Source organism: Amblyomma americanum, chromosome 4 (genome assembly GCF_052857255.1).
Source record: "Amblyomma americanum isolate KBUSLIRL-KWMA chromosome 4, ASM5285725v1, whole genome shotgun sequence".
In the NCBI taxonomy this organism is placed as follows: Eukaryota; Metazoa; Arthropoda; class Arachnida; order Ixodida; family Ixodidae; genus Amblyomma; species Amblyomma americanum.
Window position 1 is genome coordinate 69,566,337 of NC_135500.1, and position 14,890 is coordinate 69,581,226.

The window sequence follows — 14,890 nt, forward strand, 5'->3', positions numbered from 1 at the left end:
GAGCATGGTGTTAAAGTGCATCTGCTGGGATTTTTTTGATGCGATAGGTCGTATCATACCAGCGGTACCCGAGACGGACGCCCTTAGCATTTGTATTCTAGTGACAACATTCTGCTTACTCCAATGATGTGATACTGCGTAGCTCAGCATTAGCCAGAGGCTGCAAGCTTTATCTTGAAGGGTGCCTAAAATAACGTGCAGATAAGAACCGCAGCCAGAGGCAAACCTTGTCCACAGTCGGAAAGCCGAGGCAATCCAAGCCTGCTCAGTCGTCCGCTTGCTCTGTGCCACACCGCTGCACGTTTTCAGCGAGGAGCTTCGCTCGAACAATTCCGCGCCTTTCATCGGAGCTCATGGTACAATTTGGAATAACAACCCGTGCACAGTCTATTTGAAAGGTAAGCCGTCGCTCGAATTCCAAAGCTTTTCTAGAGTAGCGAACAGTTGTCTTCGCTCACAGCTGTGGCCGCGAAAATTGGACTAGAGCGTTCATGACCACCTTCCGGCTTGCCTATCTTGGTTACACAATCTTCGAAGCAAAACTACCTCGGCAAGCACCATCTTAGAGAATGTGTCGCATAAAGCTGGGGAGGGGGGGCCGGACATACTACACTGAAAGTACTAATGCCCTGTAGTTTGCTTCGTTCTGTAGGTACTGCTACTGGTGCGCAAGGTAAACCTTGTCTTATCTTTGCCCTGCTGGTTAAGCGTATGAAGAAAATTCAGCCAGTATCACGTGGCATTCACTACGAGGATAATTTGTACAATGCCTTTTGTTGTGCAAGCTTTGTGGAGGAGTATAATGAAGGATGCACTACGGCGCCCAAATAGGTGGCGGCGAATGTGCTAGGCTCAAAACTCGCTGTGATTGTATAAAGGTACCTGGATTTAAAGAGAAGAACTATGTTCGAGTACTTGACCGAAGAGGACGTAAAAATATGTTGTTTCACGTGATAATTCTGATAATATGCACTCTACGAGCTTGCAGCCATGAAGGTACCATGCCATGGATGCGAGCTGATTTTTTAACGCGTTTGCGCGTGTTTCTTGCGAAGGCGTTTCGTTGCTTACAGGGGTGAGGACTAATACTTTGAAGGTCACAAGTTCCCGCTATTACTCAGGAATTTGTCGTACATGTAGTACTTCGGTAATACATCAGTGCCTAAGATCTGGGATAGAGCAAACAATCTTGTACAAACCTCTGACGCTCCTGGTAGCAGTACGCGGGATTAAGCGTCATCATGGTTTTGTATTCTAATTCATGAATAACGTTGCAGGAGGCGCACAGAAGCAGTGGTCAGAGTACATACCATCTACAATGCACTCTAAAACAACCTGCGCAGTGCTCAGTGTGTTGTTCGTATCATTACTTCACTGTCCGCTGTGAACTAATTAATCCTAACCCCTAGGGGCGCGATGTTACCACGGGTAATTATTTATTCATGCTCAAAACCGCCACAACTGAATTTTATGATTAGCTCCTGACGGGAGATGGAACCAGACTTATCTCTAATGATAACAGCCACGCGGAACTGTTTGTGCTTTGTTCGATATTGTTGTAGTTGCTTTGGCGCTCTGCTTCGATTTTTTCTTACCGTCTTGAAATTGAGCGCGGCCCAGAGCAACGGGCATTCTGTTCGACGACCGCTGAGTACGTTTGTTGCTACGCCGCCGCCGAGTCATTCAGTTTTTTTGTGTCTACTGAGGTCCGCCAAATAAGCAGTTTATTTTGGAAGCCTTTTCACCGTTTTCTTGACTGCCGGACTTAACACCATTTCTTATCTGGTGAACATGCTGGGCACCTGATGTCCCTCGCGCCCTCACCCCTGGAAGCCACCGAAGCAGCCGAAGCCGTACTCATGAAGCGAACACCGGTAAAGCCACCAAAACAGCTGCGACTGAAGACCACCTTCGAAGTAGTCGCCGTTTGCGTAAGCTCCAAACTTAACAGGGACTTCTACCGGACCAGCCGCCGCAGTGGCTGAGTGGTTACGGCGCTCGGCTGCCGGCCTGAAAGACGCGGGTTCGATCCCGGCCGCGGCGGTCGAATTTCGATGGAGGCGAAAGTCTAGAGGTCCGTGTACTGTGCTATGTCAGTGCACGTTAAAGAACCCCAGGTGGTCGAAATTCCGGAGCCCTTCAATACGGCGTCTCTCATAGCCTGAGTCGCTTTGGGACGTTAAACGCCCATAAACCAAACTTCTACCGAACCGCGCTTGAACCCGGAAGGAATGCTCGACACTATGACCTTGCTAACGGCGTCTAATCCGGTTACGCTCCATCTTCCCCGAACACCACCCGTTGTCAAGGGCACCCCAGGCGAAGATGCACATGACTAGTTGGAGCAGTACGGGCGAGCAGCAGGCTTCAATAATCTGGAACAAGATTAAAGCAGTTGGGTGTGGCTGCGATATTTGAAGATGTCTGGTCGCATCTCGCAAGCAAATGATAAAAACGTGTGCCGGTGACATTGAGTGACGTCAGCTCAAAGTAAAAAGTTCCCTGGCAATATTAATGTGTAATTATTTCTCCGCCCTGCGCTCCTTTGCCATACTGAGCAGCGTAAATTCTACAACAATTATGAAGAAAACCTAAGGAAGTGTTATAATGAGCAAGTGCGAGAGCATTACTTGTGCCTGAGTTCACAGCGCACAACTATGTCTGCACCGATGCAGTTTCCTAGCTCGACGGATCGTACTCGAAGTCCTCGCTTGGCGTATATAGCAACGCCGGCGGCAACGTTGTCAACGACAACGCCAATCAACGGCGGCGACCTATTGCTCCAGGAGAAGTGATGACAATCGCGTGCTGCGCTTCTCCCTCGTCTGCCTGAGACTGGTTTCTGAGGTCGATGGGATTTTTGTAGAATGAGCCAATTAATGCGAGGGGGGCTGGCGCTTTAAAACCAGTCCATGGTGCTCCACGAAGATCTGTTTTTCGGCGGCATGCTGCGTCGACGAAATGTTTATTGCTATATCTCCGGTCGGAATCTCCAGTGTGCCCTGCCTTTCTACAAGCCTGTTCATGAAGACGGACAATTCCGTGCTGCATTAGTCGATAGTGCCCTATGCTTTCTAGCAATCTGGGAAACGGGCGGCAGGCGCTGACGATGTGAAAGCTTTAGCCGATCATTCGTCTACTATCAGTCTCTCTATTGTATCTAATTAAGTGCGTCATGCGTTCGCTGCAGCGAAAGCTGCCACCAGTGGGCAGCAGGCAAATTTTTTGTTCGGCATAACGCTATTTTATATTCTATTTAGGGGGACATGTACAAGCTAAGGATAGCTGGCTAATTGTAGACTGTGCTGACCAGTTCTATCTACAGAGAAAAAGTGCAGAGTTTGTTCTCTCGAAAGCTAAACCCTATGAGGTATCTTTAAGCTAAACTAAAAAGCGATATACTGGACAGAAACGAAGGTTTCTGTGCGCATGAAATAATTAAACTGCAAATTTCGCATTGATTAAAACCACGAAATGTAATAATAAATAAACAGTTTCCCTATGTTTCCTTGGTTTCGGTGTATGTTTGCTTGCTTCATATCGTCACGTAATGGTGGCGGCAGTCAGAAGACTGCAGAAAGGCTTCCGAAAAACTCTTTATTTGGCTGACCTGCGCCTCAAAGAACTGAATGGCTCAGCGGCGGTGACAGCAACAGGGGCGCGCCGGTTGTAAAATGAAATTCACACCGCTCTCAGCCCCGCTCTATTTAAAACTGGCATCGGACTTTCGAGATGATGCAGAGTGCGATGTAACCACAGCAGTCTATAACAACATACAATCTGCTATCCGTGGGATAAATCTGGGCGCATCTTTCATCACAAACAAAGCCATTAAGCCACGTGCCGGCGGCTTTGAGGATTGGACAAACAACCATTGCTCCCCGCAGGGGGGCATCGGCTTCATGCAGATGTTGGTGAGTGGCGACACCACGGGTTCCCTAGCATCCGCAGGGGATGATGGTGAACAGTGCGTCACCACGGACCTGAGCACCTGCGCTTAGCTGTGCGTGGCATCGCCGTGTCCGGGGAAAAGGGGGTCCTGGTGCTGGAGCAGATGCCGAGCGTTTGGACCTTTAAGGCCCCTCGGCGGAGGCAACACACCACTTTGGCCCCAGCTTCCTGTAGACCCCACCTCCGGCCTGACTCGACGGGGGGAAATCGGCAGTCGCCTTTTCCTATCCTCCCATCCGTATTTCACTTTCCTACCTCTTTCTCACAACACTCCACCTTCTGTTCCCTTCTGGGCTTTTCCTTTTTTCCTGGCAGCGAGGGTTAACCTCGTGTGACGAACTGCCCTGAGTTTTGTCATATGTGATTATAGTTGAGGTCTACAGCTGTCATGGGCAGGACGTGCAAGTTCCTGTCCCGTCCCCTTGTAGGCCTCCGTGGTGGGTGGCTGGCTCTATGACCAAAAAGTAAATTTTTTTTATGGCTGCGCTCCTGTCCAATCCTGATCGCTCTCTCAAAAGAGGGTGGAAATATGAAGTCATTTTTCGGAAGAGACGGGTAACATTTCCCAAATTCCATGTTCACAGTGAAACAGAGGATAAAAAAGCAAGACTCATATCCTAATGCCAAGTCTCAAAATGCTTGGCGGACGCCTTGGGCATTGGCTATAAAGTGTCAAAACAGGCTAGCGGTGATTTACTTCTCGAACTGCGCGACTGCGTACAACACGCAAAACCAGCAACCATTGTATCAATCGGGGACATTCCTTTCTCTGTCAACTCCACATCGGTCTCCGAATACTGTGCGAAGCGTCGTCTCTGGAACTGATTTTGTCCACCCCTCTGGGAGAGAAATGCTGCAAGGGCTTACTGGCCAGGATGAAATAGATGTACACCGGATCATGATAAGGAAGGATAACAAGGACATGGACACCAAACACATGATCCTAACCTTCAACACATGCACATTGACCGAAATCATTGAAGTGGGATACTTGAAAATCAATTTACAACCATATATACCTAAACCTCGCAGATGCTTATAATGCCATAGGTTCGGCCACTGCTGACGGATGTGCCGCGGTTGGAAAACTTGCGCTAAATGCGCTTCCAAAAATCAATCTTGGGATGAATGTGACTGCGCCACGCTGCGTGAACTGTGAAGGCGACCATGCCGCATACTGCAGGGCGTGGTCGTCTTTGAAGAAAGAAAAAGAAATAATCACGCTGAAAACAACTGAAAACATTATTTCAAAGAAGCAAGAAGGCGATACGCGGAAACAGATACTGCTTCACTGCCAAAACAAACTTCGCCGATGCGTGCGCGCGGCACACCACACCATGCTTAGGTACCTGCCCAGTCCACACGCAGTTAGCCTGTGGCGGGGCCATCCGCGTCGCCGGGTGGAGTAGCTGACACTATTCCGCCAACCCCAAAGGAGGCGTCGCAGATTCCCGGGTTGGTTGGCCTCAAGACCTCTTCCCATAGGTCGAGGTCTAACTCTAAAGTCAACGTGCCTTCAGCATGGTCGTCCAGCGTCTCTGCAGAGGCGATTGACACAACCCAAGGCAACCCCGTGCCGTCCACATCGGACGGACGGAGAAACTCTTTGGATCGATTAAAAAATTTGAGGCCCCGTGTCATGGTGTCGAATATTAGTTAATCCAGTTTTATCTTCAGAAACACCCAACATTAAGATGGCTTTCATAATACACTGGAACTGCGGAGGACTCGTAAAGAACTATGACAAAACGGACATACTAAACATAACTTCTCATGGTGCTTTATTGCGCAGGAAACCAATTTAGGTCCTCAGCACACAAGCGTGCTAAAGAAATTTACTTTATTCCGCGGTGACTAAGAGGGGGCGAGCAGACTTTCGGGAGGCGTAGTCATCATTGTGCAGCCTCGAGTAGCAGCTCGAGAGCTGAAATTGATAACTATATTCGAAGCCGTAGCAGCCACTGTGGTTGCTTACAAAACCATTGAACTTTGTTGTATATATCTTGAACCACACCTCGGAGTAACACAACACAAATAAGAGAACATTTTAGAACAGCCGCCGGAGCCATACTTGGGACTTTGACATTTTAATGCACAGTCTAGGTTTTGGGGCAGTGAAAAAAATGATAGCAGAGGTCAGGTCATAGGGAATTTTATACTATCCAACACTATTGGTTTATTGAACACCGGTAAAGCTACTTATTGCTCTCCTGGTTCAGTGAAATTGACTGTTTCAGATTTCTTTTGGCACTCCACTAGTTTTTAGCGATTTTAAATGGGTTGTTTTAGAAAACCCGTATGGAAGCGGTCATCTCTCTGTGGAAATCTGCCTTGCATCCCCACCGTCAGTCATCCCGACAAAACAACGGCGTTGGAAGCTCAGTTTAGCAGAATGGGAACTTTATACAACAGAAGCCACGTTAGAAAATATTGCTTTAGAAAATCTTAATGTCAATGGAATAAATGAGAAGTCCACAAATTTTATTCTTGCTGCCGCACACTTCGCTATTCAATTTTCAGGAATAGTACGACGCAACCATAAAGTGTGGTGGACACGACATTGCAAAGAAGCAAAATCAACACAATAAATCTGGGAGTAAGTTTTGCAGATGCTCCAAGCAGGAGAACCTCATTAACTCTAAAAAAGCAAGAGCTAAAGCTCGGTATATACGTCGCAATGCTGAAAAAGCATCATTGCAAAGCTTAATTTTATCGATAAACATCCATGTCTCATCGAAAAAAAAGTGGAAGGCAGTACACAAACTAGATGGTCGCAACTCCCCGTTCACAGTTCCTGTTCTGACAGCACCTGGTGTACAAAAGAAATATAAAAGAACAAGCAGTCATATTAAGTGAACATTTTTCCACTGTATAAATTTACTCTCACTATAAAGAAGCATTTCTAAAGTATAAAAACACAGCCGAAAAACAGACTGCCGACATCGGACATTGCTCACGAAGCATATAATAGCCCGTTTACACTACAAGAAATAACAGCGTCCTTTCTTCCGTTAAATAGATTGTGCCAGGACCAGATGATATTCATTACGAAATAAATGCTCGCTCATTTGTCCGAACCCGCTGTATGATCGCTTCTGAGATATATTAACAAAGTATGGGTATCAGGAGAGATGCCGGGGCTTGGGAAAAAATCATTATTGTACCATTCTTGAAGCCGGGAATGTACCTACCTCTCCTGGAATTTACAGGCCTATAGCCCTAACAAGCGTACTTGCCAAATTCTTTGAAAGTGTCCTTAACATTAGATTAATGTTTCTTTTACAATCCTGTAGTCTTGTTGACATCCATCAGTGTGGGTTTAAAAAGGCATGCTCTACAACTGATCATCTAGTCCGCCTAGAAAACGCAGTCCGCCAAGCTTTTATATATAGGCAACAATGTGTTGTGGTCTTTTTCGATTTCGAGAAAGCCTATGACACTAAATGGAGATTTGGCAAACTGCGGGACCTTAGAGACCCCGGCATCCGCAGTGGAATGCTGAAATGCTTGAGTGACTTTTTGACCAACCGTTAATTTCAAATACTCCTGGTGCCCCTCTTTCTAAGAACTTCAATCAAGAGAACAGCTTGCCACAGGGGTGCATTTTAGGCACCACTCTGTTTTTAGTAAATATGAATTCCCTAGCCAAAATCCTTCCAAAGTTCATCATGTATTCACTACATGTCGACGATCTCCAGATTGCTTGCACATTCTCTAGCGTTACATCGCGTGAGAGGCAAATGCAGCTGACAGCAAATAAAGTAACATTGGCAGATAAAAATGGTTTCAAGTTTTCTATGCAAAAGTCACTAGCTGCTCTGTTCTCGCTTAGAAGAGGACTGAACACTGATTCCTCCTTGCATCTAAATGAAATCATGCTACCAGTTAAAGATGAGCACAAATTTTTAGGACTAACTTTTCACAAAAAGCTAACATTCCTACCACACATAAACATCCTAAAAAAGAAAGTGTGTCTTTCTCTAAATACACTAAAAGTAGTCTCAAGAATACACTGGGCTCCGATAGCACTTGTCTTTTACAAATTCAGCGCTCTGTAGTACGTTCTACATTAGATTATGGATGCATATTTTATGAATCAGCGAGGCAATCTTACCTTAAACGGCAAGATCCAGTACATAATTTAGGTTTGCGCGTTTCCACCGGTGCGTACAGGACGTAAGCCATAAGCAGTCTTTTTGTGGAACGCAATGAACCATCGCTTACAGACCGAAGAACCATGCTCACATGATCGTAATGTACAGTTTAAAAATGCATTCGCTTCCCAAACACCTATGTTACTCCGTAGTCATAAAGTGGCCATCTAGAACACTAACAACAAACCGCTAGCTATGAGGCCACTTCTCCTGCGTTTTGAAGAGATGTGCCAAAACCTTGGCGTTCAAGATACGTTACCTTGCATTGCTCGAAGACGAGATACACTGCCTGCATGGTACAATTTTCCTGTAATCTGACTTCACTCTTACGTAGTTCCGTATAAAACAAACTCCACACCAACAGATAACACAAGATTTCTTTGCCCTTGAAGAAAAACACAGTAGTTTTATAGAATTTTATACTGTGTATCAAAAACAGATAGGTATATGTAGGATGCGCAGTGGTGAGAGAGAATTCGGAGGAAACAGTACGACTACCATAGTGTTTATCCATCTTCTTGGCGGAATGCTACTCAGTATGTGGGACATAAAATTAACACTAAGCGAAAACCTCAAAAACGCTATTATACACAGACTGCTTGAGTGTACTGGCTGCTCTCTATTCTTATAATGCAAGCACTTATGTTCTTGGTTACATCATACACAACAAAGTAACTGCCACAGATCAAGGACAAATATAAAACGGTGCTGGGTCCATTCACCTAGGACTGGCTTTACCAGGTGCAGTTTGCTGTCTACTTATTTCATTGTTCGAAGCTGTCTGCCCTTTCTTCCCTAATTTCCTTTGTTTTGAGTTAATGCAATCCTTAAAAGGTATATTTACTTTATTTCCTTGCCACGAGCTTGAGGAGCGCAAAAATCTGCACTTTAGTTTTCGTTTATTCCCACATGGCTCGGGACCCAGCACAGTTTGTCTGCGTTTTCCTCAGTATCGGCAATACTTAAATACAATTTTTTTTTTGATTAGGTAATACAAAACAATGTTTTACGCCCTTTACACCACCGAGAAAAATATTTCTAAAAACTCTGCAGAAAACAATTTTCCTCAGCTTAAGTTTGGCGCATGATGGCCTGAGTTGCCTATTTGCCGGAAAGCACAACTCAACTCAACTAAACTCCAAGCGCACGGGACGGGACAAACAGAGTTGGGCGCAGAATCAGCACGCATAAGAGGAAGATCAGTGAAATGGAGCAGGATGCTTGATTCTTAGCCGTAGAGGACGCTCAAGTACAGCAGAACAGATTACCGAAGTCAGCCTTGGGGGCGAGCCGGAGTAGTGTTTGCTAAGCGCGGAATAAGGAGTCAAGCTGCGATGACAAAATGCGGAAGCAGCATGTGAAATGCCTGCGTCCCAGTAAGGCGCAACTGGCAGTTCCCATATCGTTTTGAGTAGCACCATAGCCTCACTGTGAGCGCAAGAGAAAGCGAAGGAGGTACGAGCCAAGAGAACGGAGACATCGCTTTGGGCCACGACTGCGTAACGCCGTTAAAAAAGGAACAAGCACTGCACGAAAGAGCGGTGATTCCATGATGTGCCACCACGGCGCACAGTGAGCGTGAGCGAAAGATGCGCTAGTACAGAAAGAGCTGGTCACTTTGCTATGTTGTAACATCTTAGCATCCTTAGCCGAAACACAATGCTGGAGGGCGGAGACGCGCCTTGGGTTAGGAATTCCTGTCAAACAGCCCTGGGCGAGGGCAGGCAAGAGTCAGAGTTAGGGCTCAAGCGCGAACTGTAACAAGAATGTGTTAGACGAAGGCAAAGATGAAAAAAAATGACAAATGAAACCATCATAAACAGCAGCATTTATACAGGTACACTTAGCGTCCTTACTGCTTTAAAGTCCAAAATGTCAGAGACACTAATAGAAAAGCATCATACACAATATAGTGAAGGTCGCTACACAAAAACATGCTACAAAATTCTGCTGTATGCTCAGTCACGTCGGCATTAGGGATAATGAGAGAGCAGACTTGTGTGCTGCACATGCCAGAACCATTGAAATAAAACATGCGAACTTGCCACCTACATGGGATTACATGAAGTTAGTATGTAGCAAACTAAGTGCCAAATGGCAAGCTTCTTGGAAAAATGAAGGAAACAACAAGCTGCATTCTATAAAGCCCATTTTAGAATAATGGAAATCATGTCACCATAAAGAGCGTTTTATCGAAGCAATTTTATGCCGTTCCGCCGGTGGGATCCCAACCCATAATCTTCGAATTTCGCGTCCTGTGCTCTGCGAGCGGACCTACGGCGACCGCTGTCCAATCTTGTGCTTTCGGCGGTATTTATGCGTAGTGTAAGCGAACCTTGGGAGCTCGCAAGCACCACCATCGTCTACAGCGGCTGACGTAGTACGTCTTGCTTTACCGCTGTAGCTCAGGTGTCTCTTGTGTCCTAGAGAAAGCACAGCTTTTAAACAAATTGTGGCTTTTAACTCTACTTGTTGCACTGTAACAAAACAAATTTTAACCGTGAATTTGGCGCACAACAGCCGTAGTTTCCCATGTCCCAAAAGCATGACTCAACCCAATATGCAAAAGAACAATGCAAAGCTGGAGTTGCAAAAGCATTGTAAGCGTGCGCAGGCTGGTGCCTTTCGCTGCTACGGCATGATTCTGCTCTCCATGAGCTCTTTACTTGGAGGGGGTAGCAGCACAGGCCACCTGCAAAGTTTTCTGTTGAAGCAAGCTCTTTTCAATGTAGATGCGTATGTAAAATTCTCAGCTTATAAAAATATTTAAGCTGAAAGCGAAAACTGGTTTCATGATTACGATACTCGGTAATGCGTTACTTCAGCGGCGCTGGTGGAGACAATTTGTATGCTTTAATGAAGATTTGTGTTTACTTATAGGTTGTTTATCCCAAATGAAAAATTAGCAGACCTTCGCAGCTACATACTGTAGGTGTCTGCGCTGCATTTCTGTTTGCCAGCTCTCACAGCTGAATGCGCGGTTGCATATCTGAGCAGGCAGCGCGTTTATGATTACCATACCGGCTATACTAACCATACCGCGTTTTTATATAACTGCCCTGTAGCAAAACATTACGTAGTTTCGTAATCGTGCCGATTTTACTACGTTCGTCGATTCTTTGCTTTCCGGTTCGGTCCAGGTGCCCAGCCACTACTGGGACGCTAAAGCGCCTTTCCATATAGCTCCTACAAACAGACGCACAGGGCTTCCGCGAAGCATTTCTCCACACCACCATTGGCGGTCAACCGCCAAATACGGTTTAATTACCTTCAGCATAAGCTTTCACAATAAACGTGTTACAAGAATTCTTATATCAGTGCGGTGCATGTACCATTTCACTGATTTACGCTAATATTCTCGAATCATTCACACTGTACATACGAACATGTCCCAAAATAACTCTTTAAAGCCGGCCTGTGCAGAATTCACACAAGCGTAGGGTTGCGGTCATTCGGACAAATGTTTTTCCGCGATTGACAAAGTGTAAACACACACTGAAGGCTTGTGTCGGTCCTCGTCTTCTCCTTCTGCGATTTTTCCTATTTTCAAGACCTATTATTAAGGCACACAAAGCCACATAGCTGTCTCGTTGCTCTGACTGCTCCCAGGTCGTGATGATCCGGCGCACCGTTCCGAAGGCTGTACGAAGGTACACTGGTTGTGGCCTACCAAAATTTCCCGCTCTGCTGGCACTGCAACCACCTGGACCAGGTGGAGGTGACCTTAAGCTGCCCACCTACTGCACCGGCACTGAGGACAGGGTGTGTCACCTCGCCGGGAATCTGCCAGCGCTCAACGACCTGCTCTATTTCGTGGCGACCGAGGTGACCGAGGTCGGCCCAGGAAAACTAGCGCTTCGCTCGCTCAAGAACTGTGTTCCCAACATACCCGAGGAGGATGAAGAGTGTCGGGATTATGCAGCCGTATTTCTTCATTACATTCTTGCTGAGCACCGCTGCGTGGAAAGCGCTGAGGTGAGACCCGTTGCGCACTTGTAGACGTCTGGGCGTCTTGCTTTCCTGTTTATATATATGATGAATTATGAAAGAATAAGAAAGGCCGTGCACTGCACTCACGGTGAGCACCGAGGCGAAGGTAGGATAAAAGCATAGATTAAAGCGCCATATGTGGCTGCAAGTAGAAAACAGCGCATCTCGCATTGAGACTTGTAGCGCCATCTACAGTAGCATTCTAGAAACAAATGCCGCGTGCCAATGATGACGTCATGGTCCATTATGGTAGATAGAGGTGGACCTATGCGAGCATAACGTCAAGGGACGAAATGGCGGCATAGTTTCGGTTTCTAGAGTCTAAGATGGCGACCATTAAAGTTTGTTCTGCCCTCTCCTTCCTTCCCCCTCACCAAAAAATATCCTAAACCGGATAGGAAAACATCCACGTTACGGGACCGCTATACACGTCTACATTCGTTCCGCTATATATACTCCGACAACCAGGGGCACCATGCGAGGACTGTTGTGTACCGAATTTAGTGGGCAAATAAAACCCTTCGGGTTGTGGCATAGAAATAAAACCACAATTAAATAAAAGATGAACAGTATATACATGCAATTATTAATCGAAGCATTACCCTATCGCACTGCAAGCCGAATTCTTTTCCCATCTTGACCCCCAAACGAAGCAAATTCTGTTTGGGACGTATCTTGAGGGGGTGCAACTCGGCAATGGGAGACGTGCATCGTAATGTCTCTGACATATGGCGCTAGGCGGCGATCATTCCGCTAGGAGGCGTGCGTGCACGCGTAGCCGAGGGGCCCTGCGGAATACAATAGGTATCAAGTGGTTAGAGAGAAGGTTTGAAATTAAACAACGTGGCGTAGGGAGGCTACCTTTGGGAGCACATGGCAATACACCAAATCAAGGGGTACAAGATGATATGGGATGGGCGTCGTTCGAGAGGAGAGAAGCTAGCAGTAGGATAGCATTTGAGGAGAGATTGAGAAAAATGGGAGAAACGCAGTGGGCTAGGAAAGTTTTAAGATAACTGTATATAAGGAATGTTGATACGAAATGGAGAAAGCGGACTAGAAAGTTGACAAGCAAATATCTGTACAGCAGTAGGAGGTAAATCAGCAGTTACCAGTTAAGAAAAAGGTTAAAGAAACAGGGAGCTTTGTTGAAAACAGGGATGCTGACCAAATCAGCACTGGGAACATACAGGATTTTTAAGCAGGAAATTGCCAAAGAAAATATCTGATATTTGTAGGGGAAGATCTTTGTTGTTTGAGGCCAGGACGGGAGTTTTGCGGACTAAGACATATAGAGTCAGGTACCTTGAGATAGACGTGTTGTGCGTTGCGTGCGAAGAGGAGGAGGACACGGCTGAACACTTGATACTTTTCTTTATAGGGGTTCACCCTACAGTGGAAAGCAGTGGGTCTGATTTATCCAAGGCATTGGGGTTTAACGACCGTGAAGGAAAAGTAGACTAAGCGGGTAGAAGTAACCAAGCGAAGGTTATCTGATTGGAGGCTAATATCAAGAGAAGAGTAAAATTTCACAAGTCATGGCTAGGTGGTTTGAGCCACCGCCCAATTTAAAGGGTTCAGCCGTATCCATCCATCCATCCATCCATCCATCCATCCATCCATCCGTCCGTCCGTCCGTCCGTCCGTCCGTCCGTCCATCCATCCATCCATCCATCCATCCATCCATCCATCCATCCATCCATCCATCCATCCGAGCATGGTGGCAATCCACCCCATTTGAAAGGGCAATTATTACATTTCGTTTTTCGAGACGAGCGCTGCGTTCGTCTTCGCTTTTTTCATCTAGGAAACCAAACAGCTAACGCTCGTTACTTCAACTTCTTTCAGACGGTGGCGGCCTTTCTTAGCTTTTTAAGGGGAACTGGATTTCTAGAATACCTCTAAATTTTTTTAAAGACTGGTCTTTTCGAAATTAAATACACCTCCGCCACTTTATCAACCTTGAGAAGAAAGCTGAGGTCTTTAATTGTTTCGTTGGGAGCCTCGAGATTCTTGCCCAGCCAAGGTTAGCTTCTGAGGTTACCAACCCTCGTGAAAGCTTTTAGTAGTAGCCATTTCTAAAACTTGGCTATCTCTTCACTAGATAGCACTAACGTTTGAGGCCCTCTACACCACGGATGATTTTCATATTTCTGCAAAATTGAGCAAAAACTTTTTCGATACTTTTTGTTTCGCGTATAACTGCTTAGTTGCCAATGTGCCATAAAGCAACACAAAACACAAAATGAACCATCCCTCGCAGATAGAATAATGCGCACAAGCGCATATGTACTTAAAATAATATTTCCACTCAAATATATGCGCTTGTAAGCATTGTTTTGTCTGCGAGGGATGGTTCATTTTGTGTATTGTGTTGTACAGAAAACAAGATTTCCACCCAAATATATCCGAATTTCCCGGGTTCGAACCCGACCGCGGCTGCTGCGTTTTTATGGAGGCAAAACGCTAAGGCGCCCGTGTATATTTGCTATCAGATTGTTACAAACTGCACCTCTAGAACACTGTTCAACAATACACCGCAATAAATCAGACCTCTGCTTCTCCGTTTGGAGGATAGTTGCCAAAACTTGTAAATACTGGACAGCCTTCCTGATGTCGCCTCAAAACACAACCCATTGGCCCCATGGCACAGCCTTCCCACTGTATGTGACTTTACATTAGCACACCTGCGGAAGAAACAAAAACCACACGACCATATATTACAGAAATACCGGGCACTACAGAAAAAATGTGCGAACAGCACAGAGTCTTAAACTGACGGCTCAAAAACAGCA

The 14,890-nt window shown here is 45.9% G+C and overlaps 1 protein-coding gene across 2 annotated transcripts in view; it reads left to right on the forward strand.

Moving 5' to 3' along the window:
• Nucleotides 1-277: 277 nt before the first annotated feature.
• LOC144130166 (uncharacterized) overlaps nucleotides 278-14,890 on the forward strand; it is a 123,198-nt gene continuing 108,585 nt past the window's right edge. For both annotated transcript variants that reach the window (XM_077664170.1, XM_077664172.1), the window contains exons 1-2: nucleotides 278-398; nucleotides 11,715-12,080. In XM_077664170.1, the coding sequence (XP_077520296.1) occupies nucleotides 11,721-12,080 (360 nt within the window). In that variant the 5' untranslated portion in view covers nucleotides 278-398; nucleotides 11,715-11,720. The remainder of the gene's footprint in view (nucleotides 399-11,714; nucleotides 12,081-14,890) is intronic.